Genomic DNA, 18,370 nt, shown 5'->3' with positions numbered 1-18,370 from the left:
TACTTTTTAGCATAGAAAAATTAACAGGATGCACACAACTTATCCCTGTATCTCTAAAATAGACTTCATTACCTTTTTAAATACCTCATCAGGTATCACTTATCTCTTGCAAAACCTGCCTCTCACTTAGAATTCAAAGATACAACAATGACAAGCATTATCATATCTTGTTGTTTAAGCAAACATACTAACAATGTTTTATATCAGAAAGCAAATCATCTTCCTTTCAGAAAAGGATTTCCAAGCCAGAGTTTTTTCTGCAGAACACTACACTGTAGCTGTGTAGCAGCTAGCAGTACCATAAGAGCTCCACCAATTTTTGGTAGAACAAAGCTAAGACAGAAGGACATAAGCAGCACAACAGGCAACCAAGAAGTGACTGAGGAATGATTCTCTCACTCAACTCCATGGAAGATCCTCCCAGAAACACTCCCCTGAAAGCTCTAGCCTGGAGTGATTTCAGTACAAAGAAGGGCTTGTTAGAGACACACAGCATTGTGGACCCTTAACATGCTCAAGACTTTTGTAACATTAGTCATCAGTACAGCCTCTGATACATGCATTTCCCTATACTCTATTGCTATTCAATGCCTTTCACACTGATAACAGTGGAAGACTTTTATATTGTTCCTTAAAAATAGATTTTAAAAATATTTTTATATTTGTTATCAGTTTAGATAGTATAGTTATCAGCTCTTCCAACACTCAGTTGCTTTCAATTTTACTCATTAATTCAGTGCTTATGTTTTTCTAACTATCTGCAAAATGCTTTTAGGTAGTTCAGAGGAATAACTTAATCTTCAATCTGCCCACCATCATCGTGACACAATGGATTTCCTTGTGTTCTAGTTTCATTTGAATACTTTGAGAAAACAAAGTCTTAAGATATATGCCTGAATTACTTTAATATTAAAGGAATAGGAGAAAAAAAGATGATGTTACCTTAGATCGAGATTTCCCATTTTCTCCATAGGAAGACATATCTTTTATTGCTTCGGGTGGCATATAATTCATTGTGCCAACCTAGCCATAAAAATGTAAAAATATTCCTTTAAGTGAAACATCCATTTAATTTTACTCAATAAAAAGTTAGATTTTTGTCTCAAAACACTGAAAAGCATCGTAAAAATTTGTTTCTATTAAGGCTGAAGGCCATTGTTATTCCGTTCAATAAGAGCATCTAAGAATTCATACATATGAACGTTTTTATACATATATAAAACCATTCAGCATAAGTTTTCAGTATTCACTAAAGTTACTACATTAATCAACATAATCAGCAAGTACTATAGCGCTTTACAGAAGTGTACATCAATTTTCCAGAAATATTTCACCTGAGAATCTTTAATGATGCTTGTCACATCTGGCTGCATTTGGTTTGCAATACCAAAGTCAATTAGTTTTAACATGCCATCAACTATCAGAAAGTTTGCTGGTTTCAGATCACTGTGAATAATGCCTGTAAAATAGAGTTTAAAGTCAATCCAGGTTTAGTCAATCCAAGTTCCTACTAAAGTATGGGGGTTTTAATTACTTAATTCTCATAACCCTTGCACAGAGAGAAGGTGCAGATCAGCTTTACTTGGCGAAAACCAAGTTATTCTTCACAGATTTCATAAAGTGTTTCCATTTCTTTTTAAAAGGTTAAAACTTGCATGAGTTTATAGTTTGAATTATTACCTATTTAAATCTGCAGGCACCCCAAAATAGCTCTAAGAGACTTGAGCTGCCGTTTCTCTCAGTTAGGGATGTGCCCTCTAGCTATATGTACACACTGCCATACTGAACTGCTGTTCTGGACCATTTCAATGACCCATCCACTCCTGTAGCTTTCTCTTAAATAATTAGCTAAGCAGGTACTTAAAAGAACTACATTGCTTAGTCTGATGTTTTCTGCTTCCTAATATCAAAGGTACCATTCACTGAGGATTACACATGACTGACCTCTCACAAACCCTACTTACATGATTTAATATGAATTTTGGTTATTATCATATAATCAACCAATCCATCCTTGTATTTTGCAAAATTGTTTGTTTCAAGGAAACGTCATATAGTATACACCCTGTGTTTCAGTAGATTTTTCTGTCATTCTATATTATTGAATGTTCTAGTGTTCTTGAGCTATGAAGAGGTGATGGTGTCTGCTATATGTACAGGTGTCTATTTTCTTCTTAAATAGGGTAAGAATCCCAATCTGCTCTCTCCCTTATGTTATACAGCCAAACTGTACAGAGACGCATGCATTTCAATTACATAAGTACAGATAAGGAAGGCCTGCAGAACTATGACAAAAAGCTGAAACACTAGGTCAAAGTAGACAGAGCTGTGTAAAAGATGTCATTAATGTCAAAACTGCTCTGGAGAGGGTAAGTGGCTGAAATGTGAACCTAATGGAGAACAAGCAGTTTTGTGAGTATACACCACAGTAATACAGAAAAAAGTTTCTTTCCTTGCAACAGCAGAAAATAAAGCATTATACAGCAGTGATACTTGGAGAGCCCTTTCAGTTAGTAAGTCTACCTCTGCACAAAGATTTACTCTTGGCTTTTGTTTCAAATTTTTTTTCATAATACATTAAATACCCATCTTTGAAGATCACTAAGCTTACATCAAAACTAAGAGCAGTACCACCTCCAAAATTTAAGCACATTCATATTAATCTCTACCATAAACCTATACAAATACCTAGAATTATTTAAGAATACCATATTCATGGATTGTGTGAACAGCTTCCAGCATATTTTTCCAATAGCTCTTTCGTTCCAATGGATCAATGTTCTTTTTCTTTTTGAGCCAGCTATTGAGATCAATATTTCCACACTCCATTACCATGTAGATATGATGATCAGTAATTTCACTAAAAAATAAATACACTTATGTTAAAATTTAAGGCAACTTCTTTATATCAAAAGATACCAGTTTAATAAAATTAGTGTTTACTCACTAGCCATAAAGGCGGATGATCTTATCACTATGTTGCTGTAGTTTACTCAAATGAGCGATTTCATTCTTATAGCTCTCAACAGTCTGCTGATCAGCTTCCTCTAGATTCACATATTTGACAGCATACAGCTGCTTCTTTTCATTCAGTACTTGAAACACCTGCAAAACAGTATCAGTTAGTAACTTCATTCAATTCTAATTCTGATTTACTATGGTCCTTCATCTCACCACAGCCAGAATTTCAAAGAAAAAAGCGTACCTTTTTAAAAGGAAGAAGTGATGCTAAATTTACAAAGTCCATACAAGTCAGCATGAGAAAAAACTAAGAAAGAAGTCACCAGTTACAACAGGAACAACCCTCTATCAGAAACCATCCTTGGTACCACATATTTCACTAGATGTATTTGATCACAAGTCTGAACTGTTCCTAACAAAGAATGCAAAATGACACCTCCAACGGGTGTTTGACCTGCCACTGCACATCCATTTCATCACACCCAGATGGTTTAGGAGGTTAGACTACATGGCACATAAAAGAGGCTCAGAGACTGATTCTGTTCAGTTTTAAGATGAGAAGACTACAGGGAATCTTATTGCTGCCTTCAGCTATTTAAAGGGAAAGTATGAAAAAGACTCCTCTTGAACCATCAAAGTATGAGAGGTAACAGGCATAGCTAACAAGGAAGATTCCAATAACATATCAAGAAACTTATAATTGCGTAATCAAACAGGGGAACAGGTTGTCCAGAGAGGCTGTGAAATCTCCATCTGTGGTGATACTCAAAACTCAACTGGAAAAAACTATGAGCAACCTGCTCTATTTTGACTTTGCTTTAATCAGACCATTGGACCAAGTGACATGCAGAAGTCCCTTCCATCCTACCTCGTTCTACGATTGTATGCTGCCAACACAGGAAGCTTTTCTTCCTGGAGGTCCCTGCCAACTGGAGGCTAGCCATTGTTACTCCAATTTACAGGGGCATGAGTGAAGACCCAGGAAACTACAGACTTGTTAGTCTAACCTTAGTTCCTGGAAAAATCAGACAAAAATCATAACTGGGTACTACTAAACGGCATTTCAAGGACAATGCAGTTAAGCACAGACAACACGGCTTCACAAAAGGAAAGTTCCGTTTAACCAATTTGATATTCTTCTATAAGGGCACCTGCTTCGCAGATGAAGGGAAGGCAGTGGATGTAGTTTTTCTGGATTTTAGTAAGGCTTTTGATACTGTCTCTCACAGCAGCCTTCTGGACAAGTTGTCCAACTGTGAGATAAGCAGGTTCACTGTGTGCTGGGTGAAGAACTGGCTGAAGGGCAGAGCTCAAAGTGAATAGGGCTACATCTGGTCACCAGTGGTGTTTGTCAGGGTTCAATTCTAGGGTCAGTTCTATTCAATATATTTATCAATGATCTGGATGCAGGAGTTGAAGGCATCATTAGCAAGTTTGCTGATGATACAGAACTGGGAGGTGCTGTTGTCTCTCTTGAAAGACTTGCAGAGGGATCTAGATAGATTGGGGCATTGGGCAATCATTAATGGCATGAAATTTAACAAGGACAAATGCTGGATTCCACACCTGGAATGGAGTAACACCAGACAAGTATAACCTGGGAAAGGAGCTGCTGGAGAGCAGCCCTGCAGAAAAGGATCTGGGGGTGCTGGTCAACAGCAGCTCAATATGAGTCAGCAGCATGCCCTGGCAGCCAAGAGGGCAAACCGCATCCTGGGGTGCATCAGACACAGCATAACCAGCCAGTGAAAAGAGCTGACTGTCCTGCTGTATTCAGTGCTGGTGCAGCCTCACCTTGAGTCCTGTGTGCAGTTCTGGGCCCCACCATTTAATAAGGATGTGGAGGTCCTTGAATGCATCCAGAGGAAGGCAACAAAACTGGTGAAAGGGCTGGAAGGAGTGTCCTTTGAGGAGCAGCTGAGGACTTTGGGTTTGTCTAGTTTGGAGAGGAGGCAGTGGCTGAGGGGCAACCTCATTGCTCTCCACAGCTTCTTTGAGGAGAGGACATGGAGAGGAAGGTGCTGAGCTCTTACAGAATCCTAGAATGGTTTGGGTTGGAAGGGACCTCAAAGATCACCTAGTTCCAACCCCCCTGCCATGGGCAGGGACACCCTCCACTAGATCACGTTGCCCAAAGCCCCATCCAACCTGGCCTTGAACACTTCCAGGGAGGGGGCATCCACAGCTTCTCTGGGCAACCTGTTCCAGTGCCTCACCACCCTCACAGGGAAGAATTTCTTCCTAACATCTAATCTAAATCGACCCTCCTTCAGCTTAAAGCCACTACCTTTTGTCCTATTCCTGCAAGCCCTTGTAAACAGTCCCTCTCCAGCTTTCCTGTAGGCCCCCTTTAGGCACTAGCAGGCTGCTCTAAGGTCTCCCCGGAGCCTTCTCTTCTCCAGGCTGAACAATCCCAACTCTCTCAGCCTGTCCTCATAGGAGAGGTGCTCCAGCCCTCTGATCAGCTTCATGGCCCTCCTCTGGACTCACTCCAACAGCTCAATGTCTTTCTTGCACTTTCTTCTCACTGGGATCCAGTGACAGGACACATGAGAGTGGTTCAAGGCTGTGCCAGAGGAGGTTTAGACTGAACATTAGGAAGTGTTTCTTTACCAAGAGAGTGGTCAAGCACTGGACCAGGCTTCCTAGAGAGGTGGTCAATGCCCCAAGCCTGTCAGTGTTTTAAGAGGCATTCAGACAATGCCCTTAACATGCTTTAACCTTTGGTCAGCCCTGAACTGGTCAGGCAGTTGGACTAGATGATTGTTGTAGGTCCCTTCCAACTGAAATATTCTATTCTTATTCTATTCTGTTAGTCTTTTCAATTTATTAGTCTCTGGATTAACAGAATCATGTAAGATATACAACGATTAAAAGTGATTTCCCATCTCTTATGACACACCCAGACTTCTATCACTAGAAGACACATGGCTTGATTGCTCAGTACCACTCTGGTTCTGTCAGTTCCTTCATATGCAGACATGAAACCAAAATAAAGAGTAGGCACAGAGGGTCATAAATATAAGCCAAGTCTGAATAAATGATTGTGTTTAAAATTCTGAAATCTACACATATTGGGATTTTTGAACAAAGTTCTAATCTTATTTTCTGTGACTGTTTTACTGGATTGTGAGATACCTGAAAACCAATAAAGTATACATACTGCTGACAATACTTGTCACTGAGAGCACACATTTTTACGCTCAGTTTTGTGGAGGACAAAGCCTATTTTAAGTGAGTATGGTAATTGCAACATGAGAGCTGGAGCATATTCCATTCCATTAAGCTACTGATGAAGTGACAACTAAAAAATATTTTTTAATTAAAAAAATTGAAAAGCTATAAAACAAGGCCAACCTTAAGTACCATCTCAGACACTTCAAGCCAGTTCAGGAAAATCCGTGCATTTTAAACAAAACACCAGAGGATTTAGTGAATTGAACTGAAGGATAAGATTAGAAATACACAGTTCTAAAACTAGCTCTTACTAGGCTTTCTGGGGAATTTTTGGCAAGTCAAAAGGATACTTTTAAAAAAATGTTTTAAATAGAAATGCTATCATTTAACTTAAGTATGTAACTTGTATTTCACTGCGTGCCTCAGATTAACCAAGAGTAACCATTTCACTTTGCCTGTGCTGCAGACTAAGTACATGGTCTGCTACTAACCAATGTGTGTATCAAATTTCCCTTACAGAATTTTTAGGCTGTCCCTGTGACTAGTAATACAGCCTTCACAGGCAGAAGCATACAGGTGAAGCAGAGGTGTGGGAGACACAAGAGAGCTCTAACTCGCACAAAACTGCTTGTGTTGTTTGTTACAATTCTTTATTTTCTGAAAAAGATTTTGCCAAAGCTGGTTCTCGAGCTCCTGTGACCCTAATTTTCCTTGTAAAAAGCAGTTTACTCACCACTTCAGTCATACTCACACTCCATTTCTCTCACAAGTTTCCCAAGATTTCAGTAATAATGGATGGTCTGTCCACTTCAGGAACCTTCAACCTTACAAGCCATACATTTCCCAGCAATGTAACCACACTGCCCTAAACAGCCATCTCTCAAATTAAGATGTACATTAATACTGCAGCACATCTCTTAGAGTTGATTTTGTTACGAATTTTAATACTCACTCCACCATAGAAACGGTTATCTTCAAGAGCATACACAATCTACCTTCAGGCCTTCATGCAGAAACCAAAAGGAAGTGGGCTCCCACCATTGTTTACTGATTTAAGTGATAGTTCAGATGCTCATGAGTTGGGTGATCACTTTTTTCTTATTTCTGTAACTTCTGCTCAGTGTTCTGACAACATCTGTTCAAAATTTCTCTTCACTATTTTTTACTTCAGCACCCCCCTTTTATCTACCCACTGTTTTTACTTTATTTCTCCACTAAAATGAACCGTACTTGCTTAACATCCTGTAATTGCCAGTTACCTGAAGACTCAGATTAGATTTAGTACAATGCTGTTTTATCTGTGCATTATGTTTCTTCTGCATCCATGAGAGAGAAAGTCTAACCGCAGCATTAAAACAACAAATTTCTAAATTCTCTGGGTCACTCAAACACTTTGTAGAGAGCTAGTACTAGACACTCCTCATTAGATGACTTCAACACGTATGTTTACAATACAACTACTACTGTGTAAATGAATGACAGTAAAAGGACAAAAGAGCATCTTACCTTACTTGAGCCTCCACTACCTATTTGTTTTAATATTGTATAAACTTTTCCTTGGATAGCAAGACATTCATGTGAAGATATAGAAGCTGGAACCTGCATACATACAGAAAAAGTTAAGAAAATAACATTAAAAAGTAGATCTCTACCATGTTCTGCTGCATATGTATCAATAGTTAATAAGCTTTAAGTTGTCTTGGTCTTTCTGAACAAAATTAAAGTTTAGCTTTGCCACACTTTAAATACGTTTGTCTTGAAAGCTAAAGATCCCCATAGTAAGAGTGTTTGTATAATGATCATCACCTGGCATGTCACATCACAACTCTTAGAAAAGATACCAATGCTCTTCACATTGGAAATCAAGAACAGGGTGTTCTTTAATAAGGTTTCTCAGATCATTACAGACACCTCCCTCTTTACAGATATGATTGGAAACTAGACTAAGACTTACAGTTACAGCATGCAACTAACTTAGAGCTCTACTCAAATCACCTGCTATTTTATTTGAAGCTAACTACTAGCTAGCAGACTTCAGTGCTGTGAGGCTGAAACAGCCTGCATTGCCCGTACCTGCTACGCCAAGCTGTAGAACAACCACAAGTTTTAAATCTTAATCCTCTGGTAGGAATTTTAAATCTATCCTCCAATTCTATCTACAGTTGGGAAGATCCCTACCTGAATGAGCAACTCATCTAAGGTAATCCATTTTTACATGATTTCAGGCCACTACAAGTGCATCAAAATTTGTGAAGTCTAACAAAATGGAGAAGAAATTTAATTCTTCATTCTTTTACCTCCCTCAGACTGTTATGGTTTCTAACACACACTGCTTTTCTTTCTGGGTACGCCACTGTAACTTGTAGTACCACTACACAAGTATAGCAGAACAAAAATAGTGACTAGTTCTTGCCTCTGTCATGAAGAAGGATCTGAAAAGGCTTAGATTTGAGACAAAGACTTCAGGATTTTGACACAACTGAACTGATTTTTCAAGAGCTGACTGACTTTACCTAAATTCAGACACACATATGAAGAAAGTTATTTTGAGAATGAGCAATACAGACTACTTTCCATTACTCATCCAGAAAGATGAATAGCAACTTCAGATTAAAAAGTTATAGACGCACATGCATATATTTAACCTAAAGTAGTCTCCAATGAAAATATGAACTGAAAAAATGGCAGAAGAGAGCCTAAAATTGTTACCTGCAAGCCAACTTGATTTTGAAATGGAGTTGCTGGAGTATGTGGTAGGAAATATGGGAGCTGGCTGTAGGGAGTAGAAATTTGACATCCTGGTAGAAAGTTGTTCTTTACAACTGGTGTTCTGAAACTAAAGGAAATTATGAACAATATCTGCATTTAGTTGTATTGTTTTACAATTATTCTAATAAAGTTGAAATCTTCAGCTAAACCCTATTGACTAGCAAAAGCCCAAGCCTCTGCTACATTCAATAATTAGCATTAAGATCACTTCAACTTCTTGACTTAGAAGTACACTTAAGAAATATTTCTTAAGTATTTTATAGTTTAAAACAGTAACTAATTAAATCCCCATCTTCAGATACTAGCTGGCACTCCCCACAAACTGGAAAATGAAAGCACCATATAACTAGAAGAGCATCATAATAATAAGACAGCAAGACAGTCTGAGCCACCATTAGTTTTCTTTAGCTTATTGTTCTTTATTCAAAAACCTTTTTAAATTAAGGGATACTGTTTTTAAAATGAGCATATTGAGACAACTTCAAAGCAACCACAAGAGTTTTTCTGAGAGCTTTAGCTACACTGTATATGAGCAGAAAGATCATGTTTAAGAAAACTAAAGACTGCAAGAAATCCTTAATATTTTTTATTTGTTCCCTTGATGTGTCTACTATATATTTAGTTATATTACCAAATATACTTCCCCCCAGTGTTTACAAAAATTGATGCTAAGATCATAACAGGAAAATAATTTACACCTAGGACTTTGTTGTAGAGAATAAAATGACAAAGTTTTGAAAAAAGTCAAAACCAATCAAAAGCAGTTATCACTGAACATAAAAGCACTCAACAATTCTGCATATTTACTATGTGCCATATATACTGTGTGTGAGAATTTAATTTCAAAAAAATCCCAAAGTTTGAAAGAAGCAAGAACAGAATCTATTCAAGGACCACTTTTATTAAATTCCATCACGAGATTGTGTGCTTCATACACTGCATGTATTTTACATTTGCAGTAACAGAGATCCTACCAACACGAACAGTGCTTACACATCATACAGCCTTGACCTATATGATTCATCCTAGAGACTTATGAAAATAGTAAGCAATCATATAATTAGAAAGATTTATCAACATATGCACAGGGGTTTATCCCTAATTTAAGATCACATGGATAAACAAATGCTAGCATTTCCTAACTTGAGTGCTTGATTCTGCAAGCCTCTAGATTTCTTACGCTTTTTCTTTTTTAAAACCCCAAGATACTTGCATCATGGGAACCAGACAGATACATAGTTATCAATCTGAAAAGTCTGTCAGCTGCAAAAAACAAGGCATCCAAAAAGAGTGTCATGTAGCACGGAACAGAGAAAGAGGTAAATGCTGTAATAAGGACTTAGTAACTTGATGGTATTCTTCCAAATGCTGAAAAGTTGACCAGGAGACATAGTTCCCTAAATGCAATCTGAATCTTCAAGTCAGACACTTGACATCAAGTGTTAGAAGCACTCAGAAGTCTTGTTTGCTATCTGAACAGAAAAGCTTAAGAAACCCTGTTAAAAACTGAAGTCTTTCCAGAGATCGACTACCATTCATGAGTGTGCAGCTCAAAGTAGCTTACCAGTCCATATAGTCATTATATGTGGTGCTTGGTGTTCCACAAGCATGTGATGGATCACTTTTCTTAGAAACAGCATCTGGTGGTGATAAACCTCTTGAAACAGGATGACCAGATTGTTCAAGGCTCAATTGTTTTCCCTACAGAGGGCAAAGAAAGATACTGTTCTTCCACACAAGGAGCCACAATTAAGAACACAGAAATTACTTTAACATGTGAAAGCTGTTACCTCTCTATAGCAGCTTTTCTGTGTCATGGCTTCTTGAATTGGCCATTTTTTTCTGGCATTAACACAGTTTAGTTTAATCTGATCCAATTGCTTTCTATAGCTTTCTCCAAAACTAGATTGTTGCTGTTGACTTTCCAGACTCCTTGGCTCTGGTATCTTCAGCTTCTGATGCTGGACTTTCTCTGGGGGGAAGAAAGAAAATCAGATTATTAAAAAGACTTGATATTTAGTACTTGTAACAATTTCTGGCAGATTCATCCCATAGTTTCTAGAGGAGTTTTACCTCATTTTCTATATCAGAACAAGATTAACACAGTTGACTTACTGGAATCAGGCATTAAAAGGTATTAATGTAATCTTCAGGATTCATATTCAGTTCAGTGTAGTAACATGGCAACTTTTTCAAAATCTTAGGATACTATTATAACGGTAACAGAGATACAACTGTTTCCTTCACCAACATAGAGAACAAGATCATATTCATCATTTGTACAACATACTGGGACACTGAGCAGGTTTATAAAGCATTTAAGATAAGGTTATTGCAATACTTCTCATTAGAAGTCTGTCGTCTGTGACAACAGGCAGTCTACAATGCAGTGTAACAACTGAAGTCAGAGGCATAAGGGACAAGGCGTGGTCCATCTCACAGTTCCTTTTGCAGAGGTAACAGGACATTTAATTGGTGGAATCTTGCAGGGCAGGCTGCAAGTAGCACAGCCTAAGACTGTTCCTTCACATGCTTGAGCAGTTTTCTTTTCAAATGACTAGAAAGCAGTATCCCATGCTAAGCAGAAGTTAAGTGCAATACAGCTACTAGTTTGAATTTCTCTTGGCCACCATCCACCTTTTTTGTTGTATAAACCAGCACTGTTACCTGATACTCTGGCAACATTTTTCTACACTCAGGCTGGCAAGTCTTAATCTGAAACCTTTCATTGTTGCTATTTCAATGCCTATGTTATGTGTATTGTAAGAGCTAAGGACATAATGAATTAGCACTATACATTGGCATTTTACTTTAGGCCCAGTACTCCACACTTTTGGACAGTGTTGCAGTGGAGATTTTTGTGGGGATTGGGTTTTCACTTTGCTTTTTCTTTTACTACTTTCACAGGTACCACTCAAAAGCCAAATTTTAATTAAATGCTCCTCAATTCCAAGCACATCAACTTTTTTACTTTTTCAGGAATGTTTTATTTAGTAATGCTGTTTTTAAAAATACAGACCTGCAAATTTTCAATGCTTATTCTATTTCAAACTACTAAAACATCAATCACATATTAATAGTTACCTTCTCTTTTTGTCCCAAGACTGGTATCCATTTTGGTTTTGAGAGTTACAGTTGAATTGTTAGCCGTTTCTAAGCTGTTCTCATCTAACATCTGCAACTGTAAAGATTTTTTTCTTGTAAGGACTCAAGAAAAAGAGTGTCTTAAAAGAATCAAAGGAGATCCCAAACACAGTGTCCAAAAGACATTTCTTTATGATAATTAATGACCAACATACCACAAAGCAAATATGCTTCAAAAAACAGTGCAGAGTACACAGACAAGTATTACTGATACTATTTTTAAATCCATCACCACTCCAAATTTCCATCATACAGTTTCTATAACAAAGACCTAAGCGTTTTCTATGCCTGAATTTTCTTTCAGGAGACAGGTACGCAGGACATAAAAAGGCATAGCTCAAAATTAATCTCTATCAAAAGCCATAATTTAAAGCTCTGTAGAGCACTTAATGAAGTCAATTAAATGGACTTTATTCAGTGAAGTACTTCCCATGATAAAAAAAACTCATGACTACAGCTGAAAGAGCTCCTGTAGTCAAGATTAAATCTGTTTATTGCCTCTTCATAAATCATGACAGATTTTTAACACCCCCCTCCATTTCTCTCATCAGATGTATTGTTCAGAGAAAGCTCACTAAATGCCTGATTGCGCATAACAATTTTCTAATTTCAAAGCCACAATGAACATTTCTATTCACAACTGATTACTTAATATAAAGGAGAATTCTACCTTATTTCTTTCTTGAATTGGAAAAAGTATTACTATTTTCCTTTCTAATACCATAGGACAGCCCAGTAGAGTTCCTTATATCTATTTTTAAAAGATTTAAGTTACCTGTAAGTCTCCCAGGTCATATGAATCACCCCCGCTAGATTTTGTTTCTGATGGCAGAAGTGGTGCAGCGAAGGCTGTACATTTGGAGCTGGATATTTGCCTATTGAAATAACATTGTTAATTACATCACATGCCAACATATAATGTAATGATTGCCTTTTGTGAACCAGATGAAAGAGGCAGTTGTGTGAAAACTTTTGTCTACAAGTTTCAAATATACAGAAAAGCAGGTCCACTCTGACAGCGAAGTGAGAAATAATACAAAAAAATTAACTAACTTCTGAGAGGCTAAATATGCAGTTTTCACTCTTTGGTTACGTACTTCTCCCTGAAGTTCCTATTTCTGCATGAATTTAATCACACAGCAATAATAGCTAAAGACAGCATAACAGACTTGATTGGGGCAGGGGGGAAGCTTTTTCTTTACTTTCAAGCAATGCCACAGCCAGGTAATATGATGTAGCAAAGTACTATTTTAATTGGTAGATTCTTCTACTGCTGAAGAGTTATTCACAAGAAAATGAACATAACTACTTAATATAATAATTACCATATAGATTATGTTAAAAGTGAGAATTTAAAAATCTTTTGGAAGTTACAAGACCATCTTATATCTAATTTTAGAAACTGGAATACAAAACTGTAAAGTTACTTTGAACAAAATTTATTGTTGTTTTAGTTGCCATTTCTTTTTAGCCTACTGATTAGCCAGAACAAGAAATTGATCTTTGCATGCTCTCATACAAAGAATGTGAGTATTAAGATCAGAAGTTAGTTATTATAATACATATTGCAGTTAGAGTGATTATCCATCAAAAAATCTTTAGATCAATTTAACATTAACATCTGACATTTCCACTATCCAATAAAAACCCTGTTGAAAAGGAATATTAAAATCTGTTGTGCTGTAGTAAACTCAATAACCATACCTCTTCATAACACTAGCTGTCAGTGGGACATCTGTCTTCACATCATCAGCATCAGTTACTAGTTTAACAGGAACCCTCCCAAAGGGGTAGGCCTAAGAGCAAATTGAAAGTTATCAGATGTGTAAAGTAGAATGAGAAGTTTAAGATTTTTAAGCAAAATGTTACATGTTTTACCTGGTTAGATTTGTTTAGTGGTCTTAATGGATTGTGGTAATTAACTAGAGCATCAAGTTCTTGTGACTTCTCCTCCCTGAAGGCAAGGAAAAAACCCACAATGTTTGTGTTTGGTTTAAATGATGTTTTAAGAAATTAAATAAGAAATCAAGCCATTACCCAAGCAAGAGTCTGGTAACAGTAGAAGAATTTTCACCAGAATCATTCTTTTTTATGCTTCTGTGATTTCCAACTATGTTATGAAGTCCAGATTCTTGGGTACTTGATACTGTAGGTAAATGAGTTACAATTATTCAGATAATACTGTAGATTGTATTTGTTTCAAAAGAAAAAAAGTTCTTTCATAACAAGTGAAATCTTAAGATACACACATTTGCAGTAATCTAGTATCAATGACATATCATTTTCTACTGATCTAGATAGACATTTTATATATAATTATATAAGATACAAGATACAAGATACAATAGCTCAGATGAAAAAAAGAAAAATCCAAACACAGACTTGGAACCAGAAGGAGCTTTCCAGAATAAGCACAAAATGGCCCATAACAATTGTTAAATATATTAGCTACTTGTTTTCTACACAGCTATAGTTGTAAACTAAGTTTAAACACATAAAAGGGAGATTCAAGATGTCCAAAGACTATCCAAGAAAGTTTACTTCTAACTGAAAAATCTCACTGTTAATCTTATTCTACAATGTTAAAGGAGGAACACAACCACCAAAAACATTGGTTTAAATAGTATCTTGAGGGAGTGAGGAATAAACCCACGCTTTCAGAGCAAAATGATTCTCCAAATCTACATTCCAAGAATAAATCTCCACTCCAAAACAGCATCATCTGAAGGATGCTTCTGAAGCTTGCTCCATAAGGACTCAGATTTAAAACTGCTTACATTTGGATGCTTTCGTGGTTCATTCCAATTATTTATCAGCACACATGAGGACACCCATGCCTAAATAAGTACAATAAATCCTAAATTAAGCATCAAAACCCCAGCTTGTTTCAGAGGTAGTATCTCAAAGGTACAACTGTCTAGACCATACTCACAAACTCCCTGCTACTGCAGGTACCCAAGATATTAATATCCCTGACCTGTTCTCCTCCTGTTGAACACTTGCTATTGGGCTCTAACTTCATTTACATGGTATCAAAATTAAACAACATTTTTGTGCTACCTTCATTATGTTTCCGTATATCCATCTGGATTTAAAGCATGCAGCCTTTTCAGTTCTAGTGAAAGCAATAAACAAGTAGCAATCACAACAAATAGGTGAAATTTTTTTTTTTTTTTTTTTTTTTTTTTTTTTTTACACACACAAGCATACCTTCTCCTTTAGGTTTTTCAGTACAGTTTCTGGAAGGCTGCATACTAAATCCCTACAACTACCTACTGTGTCAGAGGTAAAAGACAGGAATGAGGACATCAGAATTACCAATCATCAGTTAAACACTTGATTTTTCTCCCTCAGATTCTCCTTCTTCTTAGAGAGGCACTTTGAATACAGACAGCATATTAAAATCCTAAGAAGCTTCTCAATTTCAGTTACTGAACATGATTTTCATACTGAGAAACCCTAGGCTGAAAGAAATTTCAAAATGACCTCCAAACCTCCTGACAGACTTAGGCCACAGGCACATTCCCTTCTAGGGCCAACTCTACTAACCAGTTGAATTTACCAGCTCAGTGACTTGTTGCCTAAGACCTTTTGCTGGTCCTTCTACCTCACTGGCCTGCCAACACAGCACTTAAGAGAGTAATCCCTAATTCATATCAGGTAAGTTCAACTGAATCTGTCTAAGCAATTACTTGGGTTAAATTACACCAGTTGATTTCACTGATAGGAAATTTGAGAGTGATCTTATAAGCTGTGCTCTACTGCCAGGTCAGGGAAGATTGAGGCAGGCAATAGCAAACAGCTCATTCACCAGCCCCATCTTAATCCAGTAGAGAATCTTGCTCAACTGTTGAAGATTTGGCAAAACTTACATGAAGACGTACATGAATCTTAAAATGAAGCGTCAACTCCTGGTCATATTAATAATGAGCCTTGTGAAAATAAAGTATATATTTCCAATGTACATGACAGTAAGCAGAACCAGAAATTAAGTTATTTGAAAAGTCATTTTAGAACTTCAAAACCACAAATAAACAGCTCAAGACAATGTCATCATCCAAACTATTTTTGCCTAGAGGTAAAGAAGGAAAGGTGCATATCTGAGAAATGACAAGTGACCAAAAGAAGTCAGAACACACTAATGGAAATACATCAACATTTTCGTAACTGCCCATGAACACGCTGTGTTCATGTGTTGAGATATAAAAAAGGTAGCTTAATTCTTCATTTAAGGAAGATTGTTGAGTATAAGCTATTTTAAGAGCCTTCAGATATACACTAACCTCTCAAATCCAGTTATTTTCCTGACAAACTTTTAAAAGTTGAAATTAATATCTGATTATTAACATAAAAAGATCTCTTCCACAATACAAGATTATTTTTAAAAGAAAATCTGACAAAGAACATGTATTTAAAAAAATCAGAGACAACTAAGATGCTGTGTAATATGTTCTACATCACATAGGCCTTGTTTTCCATCAGTATAGGAAATTATTTGCTTGCCCAATCAACAGAAGAATTCATGGCTATCCACAGCCTCTCAAGAAGTCACAATTTAAGTACTTTTTTTACATACCATTTCTCTTAATATTTTTAAGTTATGAATCAGGTTCTCTAAAAGTAATGTGATTTTTTATTTTGAATCCTCTCATGTCCCCCTTCTACCTTCACCCAGCAAAAGCCAGACTTCTGGCAGATGAACACTGCATTATTAGCTGTTTCTAGTCCTTAATTTTTTTTATAAACTACTTATGCTAATAGACCAAACTGCTTAGTTAAAGAGACAGATACCACCATGTATAATGCAGTTCTAAGGTTTTGTTTCTGTAACACCGAACATAGTTTTGAATTAGCAGTTTACCAATCTAGTACCATCACCACCTCACATACCCCCCACACTTCTTTTTCCATATACACAGAAAGATTTTTTGCCCAAGCTTACCACTGGACTCTCACATTCACTTGGTGACCTACAATACTTTTATTCCTTCACAGTCTGAGACTGCCTATCTGCCTCATACTACTCAAGACTACAGTTGGACTCTGATCTTAAGGGTCTTTTCCAACCTAGATGATTCTAAAATTATTCTATGAGCTATAAGTACTAAATTATTTTTTCCTAATTAAACATGTTTGATTGTACCTGGTATGTCAAATACTTTAGACTGCTGTGCATGAATGAAAGAGGAGTTGTTAAACCAAAGGCTTCTAGACTTGCTGCATGGTTTTTATATTTGCATCACTACACTATAACTGCATAAACTCTTGTTAAAAGCTTTCTGAATAATCTTTCGAAGCTGTGAAGAAACGTGTTGACATATACAGCATTCCTGTTTTCAAATAAAAAGCTTTCAAAAATAGCTCTTTAAATGGAAATACAAAGGAGACAAGACAAATGTCCATACATTAAAACAATCTCTATTGCTCTAGACCATACAAATGCACTTAAAGCCAAGTTCAGTGATTTAAGTCACATACATCCCTAAGTTTGAGATATTTCAAGTCTAGTTTTATTTGCCTTTTAAACTTTTATCTTTAAATAGCTGAATTAATACTTAGCATTTTTCAAATACTTGATGTTGCAAGTCTATATAAATGAAAAACTAACTGAGCCTACTCTTGCCCCAAAGTTCACTGCTTCCTAAATGGCCAACAGGCTTTTGCCACTTATTCTCTCCTAGGTATTCCCTTAGCTTTGCAGCAAGTAAAGCCAGTAATATCAGATAGAAATTGTACAATCCACGAAGGATATTCCACAGGATATTCTCCTGTGGCACAGCACATCAGCTGTGGCATTTATGATGTCTGTATCTGATTAATGGTAAAACAGAACAGGACCAAATATAATGTTTATTAAAAAAATACTATAACTGATTATTATTGCAAGTGTTGCTAGATGTCTGAGGTCCCCTCCACAAAACTAGTGTTTTACACAAAGGTTGATTCAACAGAAGCCAGCCAAATCTCAAACTACATTCCTGAAGGCATAACTCCAAGGAAATGAAATCAGATCTATTTTGCACTAATTCTGTCCTTATACAAAACAAAAATATCAAAATGTTAGGCACCACTCTTGGAATAGTTATATATACTTCAAATATTGAAGTCAAACCATTTTTTTTTTGCTCAGTTCCACTTCAAACAAATCTATCTCTTGAAAGCTTCGTGAAGTAACTGTTCCCTTATTGAAGTTGTATAACCAGCAACCAGTATCAGTTGTTTTAATATAGCCGAGCACTTCTATTTTATGCCAACATGTACATGGGTTTTGTCCATTTGTAGACTAAAGCTGAAATGGATTATTTCTCCTAGATTTAAC

At 36.6% G+C, this 18,370-nt stretch overlaps 1 protein-coding gene across 2 annotated transcripts in view; it reads right to left on the bottom strand.

The window, feature by feature from the left end:
- TTK (TTK protein kinase) overlaps positions 1-18,370 on the bottom strand; it is a 42,403-nt gene that overhangs the window by 7,430 nt on the left and 16,603 nt on the right. For both annotated transcript variants that reach the window (XM_054819395.1, XM_054819396.1), the window contains exons 7-19: positions 14,089-14,197; positions 13,930-14,005; positions 13,756-13,847; positions 12,827-12,926; positions 11,992-12,088; positions 10,698-10,879; positions 10,472-10,608; positions 8,848-8,974; positions 7,645-7,737; positions 2,948-3,105; positions 2,709-2,860; positions 1,335-1,459; positions 943-1,023 (exon numbers count right to left, since the gene is read on the bottom strand). In XM_054819395.1, coding sequence (XP_054675370.1) covers positions 943-1,023; positions 1,335-1,459; positions 2,709-2,860; positions 2,948-3,105; positions 7,645-7,737; positions 8,848-8,974; positions 10,472-10,608; positions 10,698-10,879; positions 11,992-12,088; positions 12,827-12,926; positions 13,756-13,847; positions 13,930-14,005; positions 14,089-14,197 — 1,529 coding nt within the window. The remainder of the gene's footprint in view (positions 1-942; positions 1,024-1,334; positions 1,460-2,708; positions 2,861-2,947; positions 3,106-7,644; positions 7,738-8,847; positions 8,975-10,471; positions 10,609-10,697; positions 10,880-11,991; positions 12,089-12,826; positions 12,927-13,755; positions 13,848-13,929; positions 14,006-14,088; positions 14,198-18,370) is intronic.

Source organism: Grus americana, chromosome 3 (assembly GCF_028858705.1).
Source record: "Grus americana isolate bGruAme1 chromosome 3, bGruAme1.mat, whole genome shotgun sequence".
Classification (NCBI taxonomy): Eukaryota; Metazoa; Chordata; class Aves; order Gruiformes; family Gruidae; genus Grus; species Grus americana.
Note: the sequence above shows the minus strand (reverse complement) of the source record. Positions and strands in the feature narration are given on the sequence as shown.